The sequence below is a fragment of the Gavia stellata genome, chromosome 1 (assembly GCF_030936135.1).
Source record: "Gavia stellata isolate bGavSte3 chromosome 1, bGavSte3.hap2, whole genome shotgun sequence".
NCBI lineage: Eukaryota > Metazoa > Chordata > Aves > Gaviiformes > Gaviidae > Gavia > Gavia stellata.
Genome location: NC_082594.1, coordinates 17,672,758 through 17,699,200, shown reverse-complemented (window position 1 = coordinate 17,699,200; position 26,443 = coordinate 17,672,758). Strand labels below are relative to the sequence as shown.

Here is a 26,443-nt window from a genome sequence, read left to right as displayed (position 1 = left end):
ATTAACATCTTAATACAGAGTACCCTGTGCTATGGATAGTATTTAGCACCAAAAGACACCTTCCAGGCACTTAATTCCTGAATCCCCTCAATGGCAGGAGCTTGGACTGGGGGCAGGCAGGGGCTTGTGTAGCAGTCTCGAAGAATCTGTTAAAATGAGCATTTCTTTAGAGGGAAGAAGGAAAAGGCAGAGTAACTGTCTCGTCTCTCTGCACTCAGATATTGATGAATATTGTTATTCACTAGAGGAGGAAAGACAGAAGAGCACAACGGATCTGGAGGTTCATGTGTGAATTAACTTTCAGGTGAAGTCATGTCTGATTTCTGTCCTAGGGCTGCTAAGGGCATCACCCAGACTGCAAAAAGAAAGTCTCTGTATCCCAAATGTAATATGTAATAAGATAACAGAAGGTGGTGTGGACCACCCTGGCTTTATTATACATCCTTTCAAGCCACAGTCTTCAAGTCCCAGAAATTAAAAAGGTATGGCATGACAAAAGGAGATCCATTGCTTCTCTTACTCCATATACGTATTTCTATAGGAGGAAAAAAAAAAAAGAGAAAAAGAAAAAGAAACTGGGTGAGCCGAGAGAAACAGGGATGATGACACTGAAAACAATGCCCTGGTGAAGGCTCTCGTGTCCTAGTTAAAAGCAGCATGCACACAGACCTGTGCCCCTTCTGAAAGCAGACACACCGTTTGTGCTGCCAAGGGACATGCTCAAAAGCTCCTTCATACCTGCGGAAATCTTCCCAGTCTCTCCAGTGGGTCCTTGTTTAGGCTGCACTCAGACATTTAACAGGATAAGGTTGTAAAACGTATGTCATAATACAGAGGAAAGCTAGAGCAAAAAAAAAAAATCATTGCCTTTTAAAGTAAGTTTTGTTCGAATGAAGGTAAAGTAATGACAAGCTGTTTTCCTTGAGGGTAGGATGAACCACTACAGCTGAGATCACATTTCCTTTCTGCCAAGAAGGACTACGTGGGGTTATCACTATTGCCATGAAACTTTCAAGGTGTCTTTAAACTGACTGCATGGGTAGGGAAAGTTGAGAAGGAGACACCTTGCATTGTCTTCAAGGGTGTCATCCTGCATCCAAGCTCCTCCGCTTGTCCTCCATCCCTCTCCTTTCTCCTTCTGCCGGGCTGTAACACGGGGCTGCTACAGGGGAATGAATTCAGTGTCTTTTCTTTTTTGGACATGACCTGCAGTGTTAGCGGGAGCAGTGCTCCCACGAAGATGAGAACTTCTGCCTCCCCAGACTGACGGCAGCACCTAGCCTCCCCAGCTTTTCACCATGATTGCTGTCCTAAGCTTCAGCTTCCCGAATGCCATTCCGAAAAGTTCTCTGGCGGTAAGCGACTGGCAGGGGAAGGAGGGCCGGCTTCCCCCGCCGCTCTGGCGGCGGCGGCCGCAGCCTCCCCCGGCGCCAGCCGCAGGGAGCTGTCCAGCACCGCCGCGGGCCGGGCGGCGGCAGCGGCGCGGGGCCGGGGCGGCCGCAGCGGGAGGGCCCCGCAGCGCCCTCGGCCCCTGCGCGGGCACCGCCGCGCCCCGCGGAGCCGTGCGAGGACACCGGCCCGTTTCCCCGCTCCCCCTCCGCCTGGCTCCGAGCGCAGGCAGGAGAGCGGAGCGCCCGGCCCGCCCTCCCAGCAGCCGGCAGCGGCGGGAGCGCGGGCTGCGCGCGGGCTCCGGCCGGCGGCCCGCCCCGCCGCTGCTGCCGGCCGCCGGCGGCCGCGCGGGGCGGTGGCAGCACCCCCCCGGCGCGGGGGAGCGGGGCCGGGCGGCGGCTGCGGGCCGCGGCGTGCGGGGCTGAGCGCGACAGGCGGCGAGCGGGGCGGGGGGAGGCGGGAGGAGGAGGAGGGGGAAAGGGCTCCAAACAACACGTGATTCCCGCGGAGCAGCGGGGGAGGGGAGAGCGAGGGCGGGCAGCCGAGGCGGAGGAGGGCAGCCGCTGCCGCCGCCGCCGCTTTAAAGCCTCCCGGCGCGGCGCCGCGCAGCACCCGCGCTCCCCCGGCCAGGCGCGGCGAAACGCGAAGTCGGGCAGCGGCGCCGAGGGGCGCGGGCTGCGCCGGCCCCGGCGCGGCGCCTCCGCCGCCGCCTCCCGCCCAGGGGCACCCGCGGCCATGCGAGGCGGCCGCCCCCGCGGCCGCGCGGCTCGGCGCTGCCCGTCGCGGCTGCCCGCCGCCCCGCGCTGAGCCGAGCCGCCGCCGCCGCCGCCGCCCCGCGGCACCATGTCCCGGCGCAAGATCTCCTCGGAGTCCTTCAGCTCGCTGGGCTCGGACTGCCCGGAGACCAGCCCCGAGGAGGAGGGCGAGTGTCCCCTGTCCCGCCTCTGCTGGAACGGCAGCCGCAGCCCCCCCGGCCCCGCCGACACCCCCTTCGCCGCCGCCGCCGCTGCTGCCGCCGCGGCCAGCGCCGGGGCGCGCCGCGCTCCGCGCCGCCGGCGGGTCAACCTGGACTCGCTGGGCGAGAGCATCCGCCGCCTGACGGCCCCCGCGGTGAGTGCCCCGCGCCCGCGGAGCGCCGCGCCCGGCCCCGGCCCCGGCCCCGCCCCCCCCCCCGCGCCGCGCAGACCCCGCGCGGCTGCCGGCGGCTGCTCCGCGGGGTCGGGTCTGTGTCGGGAAGGAGGCGGCGGTGCCCGCGACCTCCTCCCGGGCGGCCCCTGCCCCGCCGTGCCCGCCCCGGCTGCGGGTTGCCAGCCCCGCAAACCTGCGGGAATAAAGATCCCGGCAGCCCGGTGCTGGCGATCGGGTCGGGAGGCACAAATTCGCGCAGCTGCCGGTTTAGCTGGGTTTGTAATTTCCGCCGAGTCCCTTTCTGAATTAAAAGAACATGGTAAAATCATAAAGTGCTTATCACTATCTGGCACGAGCAACATTTTTTTATAAAAAGTTACATCTGTATGATGCATGGCATGCACAGTCTCCTTCAGCATAGAGGAGATGTGAACTTCGTACATTTGTAGGGCTTTTCCTTACTGAACAGGGTAAAAAAAAAGTTTTGACTTTGTGTTCAGAAATATTTCAGCAACAGATTTCCCTGTGCCTCCCAGATGCGCTGACATTCCTGAAAGATCAGTTTCTTTAAAGTGTACTTTGAAATCCATGACTTAGGATTATCTGGATAGCTACACCTGTAGTTGAGAATCAAAGAAGCATTGCGTATGCTAAAATAAGGAGTGAATTTGGGTAGAACCCGTAACGTACGCTGGTATCACTTTGTAAGACTGAAATCAATGGCTCAGGAGTTCTGGTAAATTTACGTAAAATAGAAGGTTCTTCTCCAACCTTCCTGTTACTATTGTGCTACGCTCCTATGAATACCTCTGTGACTATCACTACATTTTCCTCATAAAGTTTCAGCTGCAACTGAGTGCTTCTTTGGTCTCTGGGATATTTTAACATGTTAAGGTATAAAACATTAATTGCAACAAGTAGTCTTAATCTATAAGACAAACTATATTTGCTGTTGTGGTGTTGGATCATCTTTTTGCATATTGTTATCCAGCTTGGAAATGACTTCCGAGTCTCATCACCATCACCTATCAGTTTGCTTTGGTTTTAATACTCTTTTCTGTTCGGTGTTTCTTGAACTGGCTAGATAGGAGTAGACAAGCTGTTTAATGGGAGAAGTTAGCAGTGCATTACATAGCTAGTAGTCGTCCAGTTTCGGTTAAGACTTTTCTTTCCCATTGATTTTTTCCCTCTCCACTGGGAATCTGGTCTTGTAATGCTGATATTAATAGATGATATCTCAGGTGACCTCTCTTGTTTTAGTACAAAAAAAAAAAAGAAGCTATTTAATTTGATAATAATGCAATGGTATAATTAGAGCATGTGTTACCCAAAATATTTGAAGTATTCTGAAGTAGCTCAGTGCAGTATTTTTAGATAACCTTAGTATTTGCATTTTCCCAGCTTTGACAGTTACCTCCTGTATTGACTTGCTATAAAAGACAGTTTCAGTTTTACAGCTTTGATGAATTGTTGAATTTGTTTTTAAAATAAGCACATTCTTTGAATTAATAGATGAGGAAAACTTTGATAGATCTTATAGTCCTCTTTCCTTCCTTCTCTCAGAGAAATTTCATTTAAGAATGCAAAAATTTCATCCAACCTGGTTTTGATGACCCAAACAACAGCTTCCATGGCTTCCTTGGGAGATAATTGTAGCAACCTTATTGTGTTTTTTTTTTAAAAATTCACTATGTGATACATATTGCTTAAAATTTCCCTTTTTATCTTGACATTGTAACTAGCGCTTCATTCCCATCTTACACATTTTGGCATAAATTAGTGTGTTTAAGTCTAAAAAGTCATGTTGTCACAATCACTCCGAGAAATCACTGTTCAGGTGCATTGTTATTTTGGTGCATTCTTTTCTTATTGAGACTCTGCTCTGTAATGCTGAATATATGCCTTCTTGCAACAAGTCAAGTTACCATATGTCTAACACTTTGAATGTGATTATTTTCACACATCTGCTAATATAAATCAGCAATCACTTTAATTAGAATTAAAAGAAATACTTTGCCTATAAAATCAGTGTCAAATGGGACTCATTCCTATTATTTGTAAAATTAAAATGCAAGTCTGAAGGGTGCATTGCCATATGTTCTTTCTGAACAAAAAACTTTAATACTTTTACTATAGATGTAGATGTATCCTCATTCCATGATACTATCGATACGGGTCTCAATTAAGCATAGAGACATGTATTTATGTGCATGCAAGTGTATGTGAATATATCTACTATAAATATTGCCTGCAATGGCTTAATGTTTTCCTTTCCCACATGAATGCAGCAGCAATTTGTCCCCATCCCAGTACCGAACACTTTGAAAGTTGAAGGATGCTACAAGTTCCTGATGTTTATACTTCGCCTTAATTTTGTGCTTTCCTTCAGCGATGGCTAGGATTGAAATACTGAGTAAAATTTTTTTGTGTGTTTTCACTGAGAAAAAATTCTGTGTGTGTGTGTTTAATACTGTTGTGGCATGGAGAGGGATCTCTGGGTCGATGTTATTTCAATGTGGTGGTAGCAGGGGCTACTGAGAGCTGCGCCAGGGATGTGGAGAGCCTCGAACTGAGCATGAATGAGCACGCAAGGGGCGAAGGAGCTGAGCAAGAGCTCTGTCCCTGGGGCAGAGCAGCAAGAAGGCTGTGCAAGCAGGGTAGTTCTTATGAGTGGTAGCACAAAAATGTGTGTGAAAATATTAGTATCTCCTGTGCAATGTATTTATGAGTTAGTACAACTGTACTGTCAATGGAAAGAGATTCTGTAGAGTAAAATGCAGTAATGAAGTATTTGAGATATTTTATCCTAAAATATAGTGAAAAGAAGTTATTGCATTTTGTATCACTTGTAACCTTGGTCTGAAGTTTAGCTGAGTGTGACTTGGCATAAATATTACTTTTTGTGGAACTGTGGGAAAAAATTTGAAAGTGAACCTTCCTGTGTTGCAGTGTTTAATCCAACCCATTCTGCTTGCTCCTGGAGAACAGCTTCTAGCACTTTCCAGCACACGTGATTTTCCAACTTTTCAATACATTTTTAGACATTTTCCTGCAATGGTTGTAGTAGAGGGTGTAGGGGCCTGCTCCTCCATCAGCACAGGGTCATTTTCTGTTCCTGTGGGTTCCTAAATGTTTGCTGACATGCCTGGATGGATGAAGGATGGACACACTTCATCTGGAACTTGCTTACCCCAAACCCTCTATTTTTTAACAGCCAGAAATAGGAGGATGATAGGGCTCACCTCCCAGCAAAACAGCTACATATTTTAGAGAAAAGTATGTGGCAATGAGGAAGATGTGCAGACCTCCGTATGTGCCCTACTGTTGGCATTCCTGAGTAGGGTGTGCTGGGGAAGGTCAGGGAAGCAGGGTGCACCAAGGAGGCAGAGCAGCGGTGATGTAAGAAGAGAGGCAGCTTTTTGTCACAGCTGTGCTCAAAAAACTAACTGTGCATATACTACACACCACTTCGAGTTGCTGCCCTGTTGCCCCCCGAAGTACCACGTTGCTGAGTAAGCAGGAGCACTGACAGCAGGAGGGTTGAGGCTCTCCCAGCAGCCAGGCACAGCCCAGCACCACAGACCGAAGGGTCGGGAAGAACCGTGCCCAGCCGGGGCTGTGCTCAGCACCTGAGTGTGAAGATGATGTTTTGTGGCACCAAACTTAGCTGCTCGGTGCAACAAACCCTGGACATTGCACGCCCTCAGCTCTTGTGACACCTGTATCTCATGAGATCATGGCCAGTGGTGCTCCATGCTTATTGCCCCATGCCTGGCTCTGCCCTCTCACAGCTTTCATCCCTGTGATGTTCCCACAAAGCTGAGCCCGTAATTGTGTAGGCAGTTCCTATCGACTCTAACAAGTCCCTAAATCATGTTCCTGACTGGGCAAAGGTGTCCCTTCTGTCCTCCTTCATCTGAACCACCATCAGAGGATCTTTGGTTACCTACTCTATCAGAGAAATTTGGAGCTAGATCCAGCTGCTCTCAAAACTAATAGGTGCCCTTCGCACTGGGCTGGGTTCAGGTTTTTTGAGATAAACAGTAAAATGCTGGGAACCTAGAAGGGACATTGATCTATGACCTTGTTTTTAAGAAATCAGCTGCAATAATTGTATGTACATCACGAGCAAATTTAACAATATATTTTCCTTTTGATTCCAGCTTTGTTGTTTTGTTCCTTTGTAAAGGATGAATTTTACACCCACAATGACATAAATTTAGATTAATTATAACTAGAGATGATGATACTATATGCTATTCATTATCAACATACATTTTTCTGCCTTTAAGAGCTCTGCTATGTGGGAATGATATCCTGGCACCAGTGGACACAGTTTTATTCTTTAGAAATGCCATTTAGTATCTTACTGAATTCCAGATCCTTGCAGCAATTTTCACATTTGCTCCAGTTCTGTCTTGACTTGTATCCAATACCAGGCTGAAAATAGAATCAAAATCAGGAAAAAAAAAAAAAGTTACTGATTTGAAAAGTCAAATACTATGCTCCAATTTAAGGGACATGGACTACCCTAAAGGAGCTGAGAGTGATGGGGCATGCATTCAGAGGGGACTGTCTACCCCGAAGCGCTGTACTGATCTTTCTGGAAAAAGAATTACAACATGACACAGCATTAAACTGACTTACATTTCTGTTTGAGTTCATGTTCTGAATGGCCTATGTAATGCATCTCTTGAACTATAAACATTATTAAGTGAAAATCACTTCTAGTATACTTCTCTGTTCGTTCAGAATTATTCCTGCTATTCTTTAAAGGCCCAGTTGAAGACACGTTAAATTAAGAACATTTTTTTCCTATTTAAGTTAGGGAGCTGCTACTGGCTGCTGCCAAATAGTTTGAATTTAAGAATTGTCTTTTAGAATACAGCTTTTTTCCTGTCAGTGGGAGAAAAGTGAACCTAAAGACAGTCGTTTAGGTTAGTGTGTAGGCTATTACTTATGTCACAGAACCGCTGTAACTTCAAATTGCTTAATTGCACATGAATCCTCCAGTGAGCGGAGGTGGGGTTTTGGCGGAGAAGTTGCAATACAGCAGTTCAAATCAAGCCTGGCTCCATCATAAACCTCTACCACTTACTCCCAAGGAGTAACTACTCTTTTTAGCAGCAATAACAAATTGTTGCCACTAGCAGGAGAGCTAACAAATTGATTTTTACATGAGATTTTGAAAAATTTTTTCACAAGTATTCTCAGGTCCTTATGACTCACATTAACCCATCAGGTGTATCTAAGCTCTGCTGTTGTAGGAATAACTTCTGCCTATCTTTCTAAATGAAGTAAGGTAATGTCAAGTGATAACCATATCAGCAGCGTGATGAGCTTATTCACTTAATAGCCCAGGCTGGATGAGCTTTATGTGAGTAACATCCTCCTCACGAATGAGGGTGTGAAGGAAAAAAGGATGAAAATGGTGAAGAAAGGCACATCCCATGAGAAAGTCCTAATTTCTAATTCCAACACATAAATGGGATTAATTTTTTTAAAGTATAATAAAACCAGACTTTTGCCTAATATCTTTCAACTTAACAGAGAGAAAAGCCATTTATACACAAGGGCCCATGAGCAGTCTGTAGCCAGTCTATCTGCTATTTCGTAGTGTGGAACAGAGCTGTGGTGTCTTAAACAGGAACATTCTAGAAAACATTATTAACATGAGCATCACGGTGGGTTTTGTTTGTTTGTCTTGTTCGGTAGTTTAACATCTCATGCAAGGGAACTTCAGCCTCAGGAAATAAAATACGAAAAATATCAGTTTAGCTGCACCCGAGGGCCTGCAGCATTGTATTGACCATGACGAAATTTTATTTAGGGTAAGTTTGACTATTTGACATCTAGTGCTTAGACCGATCGTAGTAATAGTTGCTTTCTTAACGTTTGTGTAGTTCCAGGCTGAAATCGTGACTTCCCTACAGTGTTTGGAAAAAAACGTGTCTCGGAAACATTTGTACGTTGCAGGCGTCTTTGCTGCCTGGAAGCAGAGAGCGTATCCCCGCTGGAGATCAAGCCTGCCCCAAGGCAGAGCTCAACCGCTGGATGACAAACCTGTGCACGGCAGCACCAGTGTTAATCCCACAAAATTGATCTCAGTTGTTTTGCACTTCTCTGCCTCTCCTCTGGCCAAAGTGCCCAGGTGCGAATAATAGAGAAAGACATTGTAAAGCAGAAGGGAACATTATGATCATCAATATGTGCCCCTTAGTAGCAGTGTGCAGTCATGGCTACATCAAAATGAGGGTGAATGTCCTTCATTTACAGCTGCTTGAGCAGAGACAGTTACCACTTCACAGTGGTCCAATGTACTCCTGGTGAAACTTAGAATGTTAACACAGGGAAAAGCCCTCTTTCCTTCTACCTCCTGTGCTAATGTTAAAGGCTGTTATAAAATGCTTTGAGCAAAAGAAATTGTTCCATCTCATATCCAAATTCTTTCTAGATGTGTCTGTTTGGTAACTCTCAAACTAAGTTTCAAAATGAAGACAAGAAAATCTGTGCTTTGTCTATAGGTCTCAAAGGGATAAGCATCTTTGCAGCTCTGCATATGAAATTAGGTCCAGCTATACTGAAGAAATTGGGTTTGTTCTATCCCAGCAGAAGAAATTCCTTGAGAAGGACTGACATGTAAAGCCTTTCATTTCCTATCTGTCTGCTAGACTAGCACTGATGATTTTATGTAGTAGATGTGAGTTGCATTAAAAGATGAACAGGTAGCATTAGCGGTAGATCATCTATTATATTCTCACCTACTGAATACATTCTTTCTGCAGCACAGAACAGATCTTCTATCCATTCCAGACATGGCTAAAATTCAAAGATGAACAAAGTGATCCCAGCTGGTATTATAATGGGTAGCACCCTGAGATATTTATCCTTCACTGTCAAGGAGTTAGAATAAATGATCTAATATGCAATTTCTATCCATAATGTCCATGATTCTTCCAGTTGAAAGGCAGCTGGGGATGCAGGAGTTATAATTTCTTATTATTATTTAGCTCTGTTTTATTTCTTCAGTGTTTGCATTGTTATTTCCATGAAATAGTATGTGGTAAAATTCTTAGTCTCAATGTTATTTATTAAATAAAGGCATTTTTTCTGATGTGGCATTTCTCTGTGAAGAGTACCCCAGTTTGCATGAACCGAGGAGCAGAATGGTCTCAGGTTTAGGTCCCAGGCGGCACTGAGCTCTGGTCCCATCTGGATCATCGTGGGCTGTTGTAGGGTAGCTCATTTTGCCTCCAGCAGTTAGTCATTCCACTCTGGATCCCAAACAGTCCCCTCTTGGGGATTCTGCATCTACTCCTGTTGATACCAAATCTGGCGCTAGTCACGGAGGTCTGCAAGTGGTTGGTGCTTTTTTGTAAAGCACAAACCTCTGGAATCAGGAAGCTGGTTTTCATGAAGAAAAAATACACTTTTAGCTTGTACACTTACAGAGAAAAAAAAGAGTGCACCCTACAGGTTCAGAAGCTAGAGAGTAAAATGTATTTTTTTTCCTGATTATGTTACCAAAAGCACTATTAAACCCCCAAAGATGAAATTTTTTAAAATTTTCAAATGGTTGCTTATGTTGGGGCTCTGCTTCTCCATTTCTGATTTCTGTCTGTGCCCTTTCATTCTATTCTTCAGCTATTGAGAAGGGGACAGGGAGGGATCCTGGCTGTGCAGGACCTGATAGGGAGCCTTCCTCCTTTCTGCATCATCAGAAAATTGTAGGATGCCAAAGCAGCCTTCCTTTTCTTTTTCAGTTCTGTTTTTCCCTAGTTACAGCAATTTCAGTGCTTATGTCCCCACTTCTGGCATTTGGGAATGTTGAGAAATGTTTGTCTTCAGCTGGAGCCTTGATTCTTTGTTCATGGCCTCTTTAACATCAATATTTTGGTGACCAGAAGGACAGGGAAAGAACAGTTTTCCACTGCTTTCATGATCATGGGGTCAATGTTAAAAAAATCCAGACTGGATGTGAAAATTACTATTTTGCCATTTATTTCCTTCCAGATGGGCCAGGTGCACACCTACCCATGTGTGCTTAGAGATCTGTAATCACCTGTGCACAAAGACTTGACTAAAATTGGTTCTGAAATACAAAAAAAGAAATGTTTTTCATTAATGAACTATCACCAGCAGTGAAGCCGGCAATTAAAGTCTTACACATCTGCCGAGTTAGTGACTGAACACTACAAATTTGAAGCATGTAAAACTTCCAGCATCAAAATGCTGATGTGGCTGGGGTCTGTGGTAGCTTGCCTCTCCCTTATGCAGAAGTGTGGATTCCTCTAGGAAGGACTTTGCAGCTCCTCGGGGCACAAGTCTGGAGGACCCCCCTGACCCCGATGGACTTCCTTGAAGGAATTATGGTAGAAGCAAAATGGTTTCTAGCTGAGCCTATTATGCTCCTCAGCGCTTCAACTTTCATGTTTAAAATTTTAAGCACTCAAGTTTTTAAGAGCATGACTGCTGAAGCACTTCTGAGGCTCAGCTAGGAGCCACTTGGCTTTTACCAGGAAAAATCTTTGAAGCCTAGTTTGGGTTAAGAAGAAACTGTCTGTGTACCTGTCCTCTTGGCTTGGACCTCCCTGTTCCATACAGTCCCTTTCTTCTCTAATTCTATCTGGTTATCTTAGGATGCAAAAGGAATGGGATGGAGGATTTGAAAAGGCATTGATGTAAATTTAGACTGAGTCATCTGGGATACTGTGTGCAGTTCTGTCACCTCAGGGTGGGGTTTGTCTGTCCTTACTCCAACATTTAAAAGATGTCTAAGTCTAAAGCAATCACTCAACATCTTTTCTAGACAAAAGAAGGAAATGGGTATTTCTAAAGACTGAGTCCTCAGGCATGTATTAGATGCCGACCATAAGATGAAATGAATCACTTTGAGTGCCTACATTTGGGCAGATGAGCCCTACCATTTATTTCCGAAGGTGTTGCAATCAAATGAAAGACATTTCAGAGGCAACAGAAGACGGCTAGAGAATAGGCTAAAGTTTCTGTCCCCTGAGAAGAGATTGGAAAGCTTATGTTTGATTGCCTTAGGAAAGACATTTGTAACAAGGCATGCAATTAAAGTGGATGTCCTCTCCCCTTTGTCTCCAAAACTGGAGGCAATGAATTTAAAAGAAGGGAAAATTAAACTAAAAAAAGACAAAAAAAAATTTTATGCAACGTCTGTTTAAACTGGAATTCTTTTTCAAAGGATGTTGTCTGAGTTAAAAAAAACCCTAACAAATTTCAAGATCATTTAGACAAGTATCTTCATAAAGATTTTGTCCAGGTAATCTTAAAAGCATCTTTGAGGAGCTATTACTTTTCTGGCTTCAGGTCTTGAGCCAGTTTCACACTACTGGAGAGCAGGATGAGATCTAGCGCAAAGGGCAGATTTCTCTATGAGTGCCTCCTGCAAACAGCGGTGGCTGGCGGATTCACAGCAGCTGTCGTGGCAGGGGTGCCATGTTCAGGATTGCTGCCGGCTGCTGTGCAACGGCGGTGGGCTCTGGTTGCAGCGCTGAGTTGCCAGGTGGAAGAGTTGTAGGATGTACACATTAAGGAGGGTGGACAGGTCTTTCCAGAGGCCCTGCAGAGCCAAGAACCTGAGCCCCATGTTGCAAGGAAGGAGGGAAAAATAGAGATAACCCTTGAGGGTCAAGGGTACAAACTCCAGAGATGGAGGAGGCTGGAGGTTTGTTACTTCTGACAACATAACTAAGGCCCCTTTTCCACCTGTGATTCAGCAGTTACGGAGCAGGTACAGTGCCCTGGGAAGAGGTGGGAGAGATGACCTCCCCTGGGATGAAGCATCAGAGCCAGCTGAGCCTCAACCCTTAAAGGCTTCAAGAAAAGGAGGGTGGTAGGTGTCAGAAACTCTCCTGAGGAGACAGAGGCACTCATATGCCAGCCTACCTTGCTGCCTCAGGAGGTTCGCTGCTTGCCAACAGCTCGGACATAGTGTTGCAAAGAGGCTGCCAAAGCTTGTCTGTCTCTTGGACTATGACCCCTGCAGCTCATCCATGTGGGCACCAATGATACAGCCAGGGGAGACCTTGACTATGTCAGGAGTGACTACATGGCTTTGAGTGCAAGGGCAAAGGGTGTGGGTGCCCAGTTGGTGTCTCCTTGATCCTGCTGGTGAGGGTGAAAGGCTCTGGTTGGACTGGACACATCTAGTAAGGCAGTCCCTGGCTGTGTTGCTGGTGGCTGGTGTTGCTGGCCAGGCTTTGGTCTCCATGGGCATGGGGCACTCTCTGAGGAGCAAGGACTGCTGAGCAAGAACGGGATTCATCTGACAAAGTGGGGTGAAGGTGTCTTTGCTAACAGGTTTCACAACCTTGTGAGGAGGGCTTTAAATTATGCTTGTTGGGGAAGGGCTTTCATTCTCTGAAGAGAAGGGGGAGCAGTGAAGGCGTATCAGGGGAACAATAAGATGGTAGAGGCTCTTATGCTTACCTCATGAAAGCAGCATGACTAGGAGCCCATCTCAAGTGCCTGTGCCCAAATGCAAGCAGCACGGGGAACAAGCAGGTGGCATTAGACATCCGCATGCTGCCACTGAGCTTGGACCTCATGTGGGATTGCACACATCCTTGTAATGCAGGAGATGGACACAGCTCTTCAGGAAGGATGGGCTGGGAAGGTGAGGAGCAGGAGCTGTGCTCTGTGCAAAGAAGTGGCAGCAGTGCGTGGGCAGTTCCCTTTGGACAGAGCAAGCTGGCCCAGAGCATGGGGGTCAGGAGCAGAGGACAGATGAGCAGGGGTGGTGTGATGGTACGTCTGCTACACACTGGCTGGTCAAGAAGTGAAACCAGAGAAAGCCTTTAAACAGCTGGAGGAAGCCTCAAAATGGAAGGCCCTGGTACTCATGGGGGACTTCAGCCAACCTAAAATCCACTAGAAGGGCAATAGGTCTGAGCACAAACAATGCAGGAGATTTCTGAAGTGGGCTGAAGACAATTTCTTAATGCAGGGAATCAATGAGCTGACAAGTGGGGATACTCTGCTGGCACTATTGCTCACAAATAAGGAAGAACTGGTTGAAGGTATAAAGGTTGAGGGCAGCCCTGGCTACAGTGATTATGAGATGCTGGAGTTGAAAACACTGAGAGAAGTGGGAAAGACAAGTAAGTGGAATTACAGCCTTACACTTCAGGAGAGCAGATTTTGGCTTCTTCATACATCTTCTTGGTGGGATCCCATGGGCAGCTAGCCTGTAGGGTAAAGGGGCACAAGAAGCTGGTTTATCTTGGTGGACCCTTTGACTCCTTCCTCAAAGCACAAGAACAGTTCATTATGATGTGTAGAAAGTCAGGCAAGCATAGAAGAAGGAGAGTATGGACGAACAGGGACCTGAGCACAGAGCTTGAATGCAAAAAAAGATGTCTACAGAAGTTGGAAGCAGGGACAGGATGCCCTGGAGGGATATTGAGGCATTACCAGAGCATGCAGGGGTGGAGATAGGAAAGCCTCCCAGTCATGGCAATCCGGGGAGGTACCTGATGACTAGAAGAAGGCAAACATCACACCCAGCATCAAGAAGGACCAAGGAGGATCCAGGGAACTATAGACCAATCAGGCTGACCTCAGTCCTTGGGAAGGTTATGGAGCAAATCCTTTTGGAAGCCTTTTCTTAGCACAAAAAAGGACAACAAGATGGTGATTGGGAACAACTAGGCTAAATTTTACCCTTTTATTCCCTTTAACACCTTTTACACACTTTTATGCCCTTTACCGAGCATGAATTGTACCTGACCAACCTGATTGACTTCTGTAATGAGATGACTTGCTCAGTTGATGAAGGGATGTTGTCTGCCTTGACCTTAGGAAGGTCTTTGGCATGGTCTCCCATAGCATCATTAGTGCCAAATTGATGAGATATGGACTGCTTAAGTGGATGATGAGGTGGTGGAATATCGACTGGACCTTAGGGCTCAGAAGGTGGTCATCAGAGTCACAAAGTTGAATTAGCAACCAGTTACCTCTGCATATCCCTTAGGGATTGATACTGGGGCCAGAAAAGGACTACCAGGATGGTCAAAGGATGGAGCATGTGACGTCTGAGAAGGGTCTGGGGCAGCTGCATCTGTTCAGCTTTTAAGAAGAGACAGCTTTGGGGGTATCTTGTTGCAGTCTACAGCTACCTGATCAGGGTATGTAGAGAAGATGGAGCCAGACTCTTCACAGGTGTGCATAGCAGAAGGATGAGAGGCAAGAAAGCTGGAAGATGGGAAGTTTCAAATCAGTATTAAAAAAAAAAAAAAGTCATGAGGGTGTTCAAACACTGGCACACATTGCCCAGAGAGGTTGTGGGATTGCCATCCTTTGAGACACTCAAAAATCATCTGGAGAAAGACCTGAACAACTAGTTGTATCTCAAATTACAACACAATTCTGTGGTTCTGATTTTTTACAATTTATTTTGACACATTAGGGTTAGCCATGGCCTGATGTCTGGATTCAGAATTAATTCAGGGAAGTCCTGTGGCCTCTGCCATGCAAGAGATCAGTCTAAATACCTTTAGTGGTCCCTTCTACTTTATATTTCATCATTCCAGATGGATATGATCTGGTATGATAATTCTTGGATTAATTTACAGTTAACAATAGCAATACTGGCATGTCTTAATTTGAGTTGCCCTTAGAAACCTGAACTTACGTGACTATTCCTTTTGTAATGCATACCAAATATTAGTAAATCATTATAATGAAAAAGAATTGTTAAAATTTACTATTTTAGGTAATAGTCACTATTTCACTTTGTATTAAGACTTCCATTTTAAGTGGTCATGAAGCTTTAAAACCTCTTCAGTAAATAAGCGCCACTGGGTACTTATATGGCATAGACATACATTGCGGTAGAGGAGGTGCATTGTTACAGGCTATGTTTTACCTCCCCGAATGGCAGAAGCTGTGTTTCTTGGAGAGGCTACTAGAAGAAGGTGTAGCTCTTTTGCCTCCATCCAGTCTTGCAGAAAAGAGGTGGAAATGTTTTCCTGCCCATTCTCTCTCTCACAGGCAATGCTTAGTCAGCAGTGGAAGAAGTGGTACACCAAACTACCCTTGTAGGTAGCTATAAGCAGGTGTCATATCTCTTCTCTTTGTTTTGTTTAGTCATGGCCATAGTTACAGAATTACATCCTCAGCAACAGTGATGAAATATAGCAAACTGACAAGGTGAGCACAGTGGCTTTTTAACCATGCACAGTGATGTGCTGTAATAATTCTTGTCAGAAATGAAGAAAGACTGTGACTTCTCAGGTCAGTTTTCATACTGGCTATGAGCACATTACATAGAGCTCTGTTTTTGACCAGTGTTTTAATTGCAAATCCTACTTTTTGCCTGTGCTTAATTTCTAAGATTTGATAGGAGATGACAATGAAAAGGGGTATGAGTTTATGGGATTGTATAAAATTGTCTGATAACAGCTAGGCAGATGATTTGTCTTTCAGAAGAGAGAGTTAACAGTATGTGGGCTATTTTTTTTTCATTTGGCACTGCAGGAGAAGGGAGGTCTATTGATGAAATAAGCTCAGGACTTGGAGGTTGCTTGTATGGTCAAATCTTGTGGTATTCAAATGGATTTTTCCCTGGGTAAGGAGTACAACATCTGTGTGTCAGGCATGAGAAAGGCAAAGACAGTCCGTGGAGGATTGCTGAGGTGTCATAAGCTGCAAAACTTCCTGAGAAGACAAAAAGCTATTTTCCTTCCTCTCTGCTGTGGTACCAGGCATTGCTGCCTTCCATATGCTTGCTGTAAAAGCACTTTGGGAGAACCAGAAGGGAGATTTGATTTAACAGTCAAACATTTCTACCATTCCCTATTTCATGTCAGAGGAGTTGCTGGTGGAGCACTGATGTTCTGTGTGTCGGGAGTGGGGCTGAGGGAAATGCTCTATGGAGATGGTAGCTGTCTGGACCTCTTTGCTTAAAGCCATTTTGCTTTGCCTCATTGCTGGAGTGGGAAAAGACTTTTTTTTTATGGTTGGACTTGATGATCTTACAGGTCTTTTCCAACCTTAGTGATTCTGTGATTCTGTGAGTCTATATGTGAAGAATGGATTTTTCTGCCTGCTGAGCACAGGAAGGCTTCTGAATCTCTGTAAGAACGGGCCACGAAGTATATTTGTAGCCCATCAGGCCTAAGGACTTCAACACCTGCTGTACGACTGAGAAGGGGATGGTTTTCTGATATGTGATGGTTTCATTCATATGGTGCTTCCATTGTGTTTTGCAAGAGAACATGTAACTTTTAATGCCTTTTAGCACAGGAAACTTAGCTCTCACAGAGAAGAGAAGTAATTATCTGAAACAGAATTAAGAAAAAAACCCCCTCTTTCAAGGTTTCCATCTATTTTGAGCTTATTTTTGTTAAGTGCATGCATTTCTACACAAGGGTAGACATGTTCCTATAGTTTGGTATTAAAAAAGAAATTTTTACAATGGCACAAACCTAGTGCAGCCTGGTATATGCTTTTTCATTCCTGCCATCATCAAAACAGATACCTCTTTCTGCAAACTCATGGGCAATAGTAAGAAGAAAATTCAGGTCTTGAACTGCTGAATCTGTACAGCGGTAAGCAAAATCTGAGACTTTCAAAGATGATGGCGGCTTTAGAATGAAATTCCTCTAATTAAGGGGCATTTCAACTATTACTTTCCAAAACAATTAGATTTCTTTTCCAAAAGGCAGGGAAATACCAAACATATCTAAAATTTGAGTGTCTGCTGCTGAAAGTCTGATCAAAGTATCCCTGTGTGCCTCTGATACAGAAGGAAGACTTATAAATCCAAGTTGGGTACCTTTGTCTGACCTCTGGCACCAGGACAAAAGAGACAGGCGAAAAACCTCGGATTTGGTACAAACCAGTCATTCTGGAAGAATGATGTTTTGCCATGAATGACTTGGAAAATTCCAAAGAGAATGACATGGATTTCACATTTGCTTTATTTACCCGAAGTTTTCTCATGAATTAATTCAAAATAATAGGAATAGCAGCAGCAGAAGTAGTAGTAGAAAGGAAAATAAACATATATATGTACATATATATTTTGGTGAACATGGTAGTAGTAGCAATAATGCAAATAAACACATACGTGCCCATATGTAGTTTGGTGAACACCTATTAAAATGAAATAGCATAGAAATGCTTGAAGCATGCAATGATTTTCTTTTCATGAACTTGAGTTTCCTGATAATTTAAAAGATGACTGGAGAGTCATAGCTTGTCAGGAAAGTAAGCCAAAATACATTCTGTCTTTATAATATTCTTTAGTACAAAATGCTTTAGGGAGCATACAAAATGTAAAAACCCAATGTCTTTTCCTGGTGATACTTTGATCACAAAATAATAGCATTTTCTTGCAACTATTTTAAATTAATTATTTTAAATAATGAGATGATTGGTGGGTGATAGTTTCTGAGAGCTAGTAGTGAAGTGGCTCCTTTGTTATGCAGAACTAGTCTTGTAAGCAGTATTAATTATGTCATGTTGTAAAATTCCTTCCTATTTAAATGGTGAAGTAAGATATAAGGCATGAATAATATTTCCTATCCATTGCTATGATGGGCACCTAGCAGGTAGAAGATGAGGAGGAGTAAAACTGGAGAAAAATAGTGTGCTAAAAGATAATGTTAATTAAACTGTACTGTACTTCCCTAATCTTACGAATTTTTTTATTATTCTTCCATAGCCTCAGACCATTCGGCAAACTCTTCAAAGGACACTGCAGTATTTTGAGCATCAAGTTATTGGGTAAGTGTTAATGTGAGGTAGTGAAAGGTGCATGGTAATGTTTTCTTTATGCTGCCCAAGTCACAGCCTTGTTTGACAAGCTTTTTAATTATTTTCACAAATTCTTAAGAGATGTTCTGGAGTACCTATACATACTACGGACGTTAATGATAAACTGCAACTGCTGTCCAGTCCTGCTTGCATGCAATCTCATCAGACCATGACTGCTCCATTAACACTGATGTTTCCTATATAAGGAGAGTAAGGAATCTTTTCGTAAAAGTATAATATCTATTCCAATTTGCTTTTCACAGAGTCAGCTGAGAATGCTGGAAAAGTTATTTACGCTATGACCTGGGGTCCAAATCTCGCAAAATCCTGCATCAGTGCTTGTTACATACATGCACTGTTACATACTTGCAGGTTTTTGAAGAAGCAGGGCTGAAAGTCACCTCCTAAGAGTTCATTGAGAAAATTAATAGATGACTGAGGAGTAAAAAGAAAGTAATAGCAACTATCATCATGAAAACCCAAGGCATTCTCCCATTGATTGAAATAATCGGCTTTCAAACTTTTCGTTACCTGCACAAGTATTTTCCTTACCTGTGCAAGTATTTTATAGTCACAGATAGCTTACTTTTCCTAGCAGAGTCAGAATACAATGGCTGCATGTCTATAGCCGTTAAATGGCTGTGCCATATGACAAACGAAGAATGCTGTCCTCCACATTTAATTACACAGGTGTAAGGGAAATTTTTTTCAAGCTGCATTGGCATTGAGGGTCTTTTTAGAATTTATGACATAGTTACAAAGCTCAGTGCACTGGAGGGAATTGTCCTTGCCCATTTCTCAATGTTTGGTTAAAATTCACAGGGAGCCCTAGCTTGGCGGGTGATACCTGCAATATTAGCAGTCTGGCTGGCACTTGAGGGCAACGAGGTTGTGACATCCACTGCGGGGCAGGCAGGGGGAGAAGCCTTCTGGCTGCTAATTTTTTCAGTCGCTGAAAAAATTGCTTGAAGCCGTACGTTAGGAGACTTCAGAGGATGAGACAGTGTCTCGAGGAAAGCATGTGTGCAATTACAATGCGGCTTTTTATTTATGGCCACATGTGGCTTAGATGTGCTTTTTTTTAATGGATGAAGTTTAAAGCCGTGACACTCTGAAAACCTGTAATTCCTGTGACTTACGAGATACTGACTCAGTGTTTTGAACATGAGTATGAGGTTGTTAAGGTAGCATCTGTCTCTAGCAGATGTGCTATATTTGTCCTGCCCCGTGATCTATACTTTTGGTACACACTGGGGTGGGTTGACCTTGGCCAGCTGCCAGACCCCCACCCAGCCGCTCCGCTCTCTCACTTCCCCTCCTCAACAGGACAGGGGGGAAAATAAGATGAACAAAGCTTGCGGGCCAAGATAAAGACAATCCCGACTTCTCTGCCCACTCCTGCCCTGAGTGGCCCAGGGGGTGGAGATTGTGGTCAGTCCATAACAGCTCCTCTTTGCTGCTCCTTCCTCCTCACGCTTTTCCCCTGCTCTTTGTGGGCTGTCCACAGGCTGCAGCTTCCTTCAGGTCACATCCCCCTGCTCTGGCATGGGGTCCTCCACAGGCTGCAGTGTGGATATCTGCTCCACTGTGGTCCTCCATGGGCCACCTGCTTCCCCATGGTCTTCCTCAGGGGCTGCAGGGGAATCTCTGCTCCAGCGCCTTGAGCACCTCCTCCCCTCCTTCTTCTTCACTGACCTTGGTGTCTACAGGGCTGCTTCTCTCACTTCTTTTCCTCACCCCTCACACCACCATGAGGTGTTTTGCCCTTTCTTAAATACATTTTCCCAGAGGCGCCACCCACTTGGCTGAGGGGCTCAGCTTTCCCCTGCGGTGGAGCTGTCGGAGCCGGCTGTGCTCAGCACAGGGCAGCTCCATCACCTCCTCACAGAGGCCCCTGCAGCCCCTCCTTGGTGCTGACACCCGATACAACATAAATGTGCATTAAATCTCCCTTCCTGGTCAAGATCAGAGGCGAGGAGTGGCCGTGGTGTCCTGCCGGGAGCTGGTGACGCTGACTGAAGAGGCCTGGCCTTCTGGCATGGTGGTGGGGTCGGGCTCTGGGTGGGCTCGGACCGTGGGTCAGGATGTGGCCTCCTGCCAGGCACATGGCCTGGCATCGCTGGAGACCTGGAAAGCCGCACAGACCGTGCAGCTCATTGCAGAGCGCAGCAGCAGCCCTTACCAGCAGGTTTTCCTTCTCTGAGATGAGCCCACTCTTCCCAATATGCTGTACTCCACGTGGAGAACCAGTTTCCCTCTTGGGGGGTAGCCTGATGGGCAGCTCTGAACCCTTTCTAGTTCTTTTCCATAGGTGCTGAGATTTTGCAGGCATTAACCAGACGAAGTCCAATCCTTCAAACTGCTATTCACGATTTATGAACTATAAACAAAGTATGAAAGCATAACAAAACTGTTAATAAAATACTCATTAGAAAAGCTTTTCTCGGTGCATTGAGCTAAATTAATAGTATATTTTGCCAAGTGATTCTCACTCTGCTGTAATATTTTCTTCGCTTGTATTCCCCCTTCTGTTGTCATTATCACCTGCATAAAGCTTTTAAACATAGTTTGAGCTTCTGTTCTGTTTCTGTTGAATTAAGGAAAAAAAACCAGCAAAGCTAAATCAAATAGAATAATTTAGATGGTAGCTGCTTTCTTGCTGGTCAGAGCATAGCTCTGTGTCTTTCATCAGTGGTGGGATTCTTTTTAATTTTTCTTTAACAGGCTATAGCACAAACTTTATTCTTGATTATCATAGTGAGTTACAGCTTCACATCCTTCTTTCTGCTGAGATCTTTTTGGAAAATAATCCACAGAGAAAGCTAGGTTTTATACTTGCAGTGCTAGTAATGTGATGCGGAAGATGTATTATTCTTATTAGATACTTACCATTGCCTCATAAATATCTTGCTTGAAGTTTACTGCACAACTTTGTAATAGACAACACCCCAGTGGGAATAACATATAAGACAGATATGTCTGATACCCTTCCCTCATCCCTTCGGTACTATTTTTTTCTTATATCTTCATTTTTATTACAGATAATATTCCAGATTCTAGTATAACACTTGAGATACCCAGGCTACTAATGTGGCATCATCTGGTTGTGATAATGCACGAACAGAAAGGGGCTGATGGAGGGGAAAAGAGGGAAGAGACAAGGGAGGCTAAAGGCATCCTTTACCACCACTTCTGAAAGACATTTGTCGACCCTGCATCTGTATAAGGAGATGCTACAACTTTTTTACTTTTTTTACTGTAGTTACAGGGATGCGGAGAAGAACTTTCACAATATATCAAACAGATGCTCCTATACAGACTGCTCTGGCAATGAAGAAACTGAAGATGTCTCAGGCATTCTCCAGTGTACAGCTAATGTTCTTGGTATGTATTTTTTCAAGGGAATTAGTTTCCTTTAGTTGGAAGGAAAGTTTACTGACCATCTTAATGCCAACAACGAACCAAGGAATTTTTGCTCCAACAAAGGAAATTTAGGATGTAGGCAGCTATGTATCAGTGCACTGTTATTACATTTGTCTCCTTTTCTATATATATTTTGTGCCTTTTAGATAATCCAGACTGATTTTTCAGTGGAGTCAGTGGAGGTGTATTGTGCAATACCCAGGTTGATGTAAGTGATTAGAGAAGTCTCAAAGGCTTGGAGTCCAAATAGTTACCATATTTTTTTTTATTTGCATTTTTAAATAATTGAATGCTAACTCTCAGAAACAAATGCTAGGACAAATGCTGTCATTTTCCACCTTCTGCTTTCACAGAGTTTGCAAATGGAGAGCTGTCACAGTCGTTTCTCTGTGGGAAAGGTCTGGGGGTCGTGGTGGCCAGCAAGTGGGACAAGAGCCAGCGGCGAGTCCTGGCAGCAAAGGCAGCCTGGGCTGTATTAACAGGGGCAGAGATACAGATCGAAGGGACTTATTATCCCCATCTACTCAGTACTTGTTAAACCACATCTGGATTACTGAATCCAATGTTGGGAGCCCAAAACCATAGAGAAGTTGATAAACCGGAGGGAGTTCAGTTGAGGCCACTGAAATGGCAAGGCTGGAGCACCTGCCCTGTGAGGAGAGGCTGGGGGAGTTGGGCTTATTCAGCCTGGAGCAGAGATGGTTTCAAAAGGACCTAACAGCAGCTCCCAGTGCCTATGGGGACATCCTCAAGGACAGGGAACTGGGCTCTTTACAGTGGTGCAGGGTGGGAGGGCAAGAGATAGCAGGCATAAGTTGAAACAGACTGGGTATTTTTCCCTGTGAGGACAGTCGGGCAGAGGCACAGGTAGCCCAGAGAGGCAACCTGTGTGCAGTCTCCGCACTTGGAGATTTTTAACCCCAACTGGGTAAAGCCATGAGCAACCTGGCCTGAATGACCAGGCAACTCGTGGGGTCTCTCCCAGCTTGAAAGCCTCTCTGATTCTGGCCCAGCTAACAAGAAGGAGCTGTTGACACCATGATCACATTTTTGCTAGTTGAGTACTGAGCTTTTTTTCCCTGAACTTTTCTATAGCACTCACAACACTTGGGTCTGTACTTTTTGTAACGTCGAAACCCTCTTTGCTCTTCCATTGGAGATCTCAGTAGGCTGCTGAAGTTGGGGTGGAGGGCACAAAAGATGGCATTCTGGTTCAGAGTAATTTTCCTTTGAGCTGGTAATATACAGTATAAACCTGTGACATTTTTATGGGATTATGCAGTTAGAGAGACTTTCTCCAACAGGAGACACAATACTGAAATCTGACCTTGTATGATAATTAAAGGTGAGATTTACCTTCCATTTCAGGGGAATGCCCTGTAAAACAGCTAACATGTTCTAGTTGAGAGATGACTGTCTTTCCCTGGCAATCAAAATGCTTTTTTTTGGTGTCAACTGCTTTATTCTGTAAGGTGCTAGATGCTGTCAGGGAGGTTCTGAGTGCCTTTAACTGCTGCTGAAATTCCTGGGAAGAGACAGTACTTGGCACTTCGCACATTTGGGTCATGGAGAGAATGTAGAACAAATTAAATTGTAAATATGTCCGGTATTAGTTGCCATATTTTTTTTTGTTTGCAGTTTTAAATAATTGAATGCTAGCTCTCAGAAACAAATGCTATAAGTGATAAGGCAGAACTCATCCAAAGTAATGACTTTTCATGTTATCATGTGCATATTAACATTATAAAAAAACAAATTAGACATTCAGTACTTATTTCACCATGAGACAAATTATGTGTTCTAAGAAATAGTTATGAATACCTTTTTGATCTTCAGAGTGCTTTTAAATCAGTATGTTGGTCCTGGTCCCTTAGCACAGCTGAGTCATGTGCAGCCTGTTTTTTCAGTGGTATCCTCACAGTGCATGTGTGTCAGGGGCACATCAGACTGTTGGGATCACAGTGTAGGGGTAAAGTCTAGACATTACTGTCTTGGGGAATGATTAAAATGGACTTTGTGGAAAATAAGTTTGCAGATGCTTATCTGGGAAAAGCTCACCTTTTAAAGAATGAATTTGAGTTCACAGCAAAAAAAAAAAAAAATCAATGTGAGCAAAACACTAAGATAATTTAAAAGCAGTACTTCTTTCCTTCTCCTTTCCTGGGATAGGAACATAAGAGAATGAGCAGTAAAACCAGCTTCTCCATTTTAATTGTAGTGCTTATCACAACAGGTAAATAGTTAAAGGAGGCTGTGTAATTAGTTCTCACATACACAGTTATTTTTCTGGTTGAATAAGGATTAGTGAGATTTGCTTCTATGCAAGAAGGACGTAACCACTGGGATGTGTACCTAAGGCAATTGGCGTTGCTGAGGCAGGAGACAAGAATGAATCTGACTGTGATGGAGGCTGGAGAAACTGTTGAACCAAATCTGGCTCTCATTTTATTTATATGAATGGTAACAGGGACTTGCTGTCTAGGGCTGGAAGAAAGTGTTTTCTTAAAGATGCTTGGAAGCAACCTCCTGCTCTCTTACCTTAGATAATGCCAACATGATTCACCTCTCCTGACCCTCTGCCTCTAAAAATAGTCATTTGGCATTCCTTATTCATCAGAAGACAGCAAATGCTGAGATCATTGGTAAGCTTGGAAGACTGTGAGCAGATGCTTCGCACGGTGGTCCTGGTGCTTACACTGCTCACAGCAAAGTGCTGACTGCAAGCTGTACGCTCAGCTTGATGCATATGATTTATCATGTATGAATATTGAAATTTTCTACCTGTCAAGTCTTCACTAAAGTGTGACACCATCTTCCTGCAGTGGAAGGACCCGATTCTCCTCGTCTCCTCACAAAGTAGCTCCTGCTACAAGTCTAGATATCAATAGAGCTCTTCCTGCTTTAATCCACTGTAATTAAGGGAACCATGTCCATCATGCTCACACGCTATAGACCATGTGTGGTACCAGATCAATGGCACAGCTTTCCTTTGTGGTGACAGCTTCTGTGGCTGGAATATTTAATTTAACTTTGTATCTTTTTCAAAATAGTCCAGACAGCTTTATGATGGACTCCGCTTTTAATTGGTATGTGCACACTTTTACAGTATCCTTCATAAGCATATAATGCAAAGGAAAAACAAGTGACAATATATTGGAAGCTGGGAAAAAGAGAAGAGAAATCCTAGCTTCTAAAGGGAGCTTTTATAAAGTTCCTATTTTGAAATAAAGTATTTCAAAGAATAAGCAGTGGTATGTTTTATGCTGTTGACACACATAATGCTTTTAGCTGGTTAGCTAAGCTGTGTTCAGAGAAGACTGGTGGTGTTAGTTTGAACTTATTTTAGAAATAATGATACGAAAAAGATTCCTATGATGAAACATATTATGTGGATGACTACCACATTTCTTTATTAGGTGACTATAAATTTATACTGAGGTATGTTAGAGAGAAAGATTGTATCTGACGAGATTTCTTATTTGACCTTGGGCACATTTTTATCCTTTCTGTGCCTCAATTTCCCATCTGTATAATGGAGATAACAGTTGGGGTTTTTTTTGAATCTTTTAAACCATATGTCAGTGCTGCTCAGATTTTAACCATCAAAGCAAAGACATTTTCATACCATTTGTACATTCAGCATTTTGAGCAATGACAGCCAAATCTTGTTTGGGACTGCTTTTGTCCCCGTAATTTACAATAATTTGATTTCAAGTAAGATTAGACTGTGCATTTGGACTTATTGCAGCTAGTCAGAGTAAAGCAGAAGACTTCCATGTAGTTGCAAATTAAAACGTTGGCAACAGGAAAATAAGGTTGAAAACTTTTTTTAATTGTTAGGCTGTAATTCCTACTGTAAGGAATACATTTTGGGACATAAAGCCCTCATGACCTGTCCTGCTTATCTGTTTTTCAGATATTCCAAGCAGGTCTGTGCTGCTGAGCTTTACGAAGCAACAGAGAAATGCCCAGTGTTAATTTTTCAGTCCCACTGTGTACTTCTGAGATATCACATGGTGTTTTGCACATCCCAAATGCACAAACTAGAGACAACCTTCACCTCATCTCCTCCAAACACTCTTTTCAAACACTGCACAAAATTAATGTAACCTTTGTTGATGTGAACTGTTCTTCACTCTTATCTCAATCCTTCACAAAAAAAGGAAGGGAGTTTCATGAGGGGAGTTACTTGTTTTCCTTTAAATGCCACCAGTATTTCCTTTGGAGCCTCTTTGCAGCTTGCTGAGGAGTTCTGTAATGTGTCATAACTTTGATAGTAAAACTAATGAAAAGTAACCTAAATTCATAAATATCTATTAAAAAATCTGTTGCCTAAAATTTGCAAAGCAGAAGCAGGTGTTCATACCCAATCTTTAACAACATGGAAGAAATGTTGTCTTTGAAAGCCTATTTGTGTATTAGACTACAATATCTAAATTATATGTACTGCAGCACCATGCTATATACACTGCATAAAAACCAGCTGCAACACCTTGGGCATGCAGCCTGAGGTTACAAATGCACATGTAGCAGATAGTTGTTTCAACAAGGAGGCCTGGAGAAATAATTGCACCTATCTGCCTTTCCATTACTTAGGATAGAGAAAAACATTCTCTTCCTTTTTTTAATTCAAGAAATTAATTTATGCAACACAATTCTTCTTCATCTGTTATAAAAAATTGGCTCCTAAAATCTTACTACAATTGCCTCATTT

At 43.9% G+C, this 26,443-nt stretch overlaps 1 protein-coding gene across 2 annotated transcripts in view; it reads left to right on the top strand.

Annotated features, from left to right (window-relative positions):
* The first annotated feature begins 2,232 nt into the window (after window positions 1-2,232).
* Window positions 2,233-26,443, top strand: part of GUCY1A2 (guanylate cyclase 1 soluble subunit alpha 2) — a 160,398-nt gene continuing 136,187 nt past the window's right edge. For both annotated transcript variants that reach the window (XM_059824875.1, XM_059824869.1), the window contains exons 1-3: window positions 2,233-2,499; window positions 18,215-18,276; window positions 21,569-21,690. In XM_059824875.1, coding sequence (XP_059680858.1) covers window positions 2,233-2,499; window positions 18,215-18,276; window positions 21,569-21,690 — 451 coding nt within the window. The remainder of the gene's footprint in view (window positions 2,500-18,214; window positions 18,277-21,568; window positions 21,691-26,443) is intronic.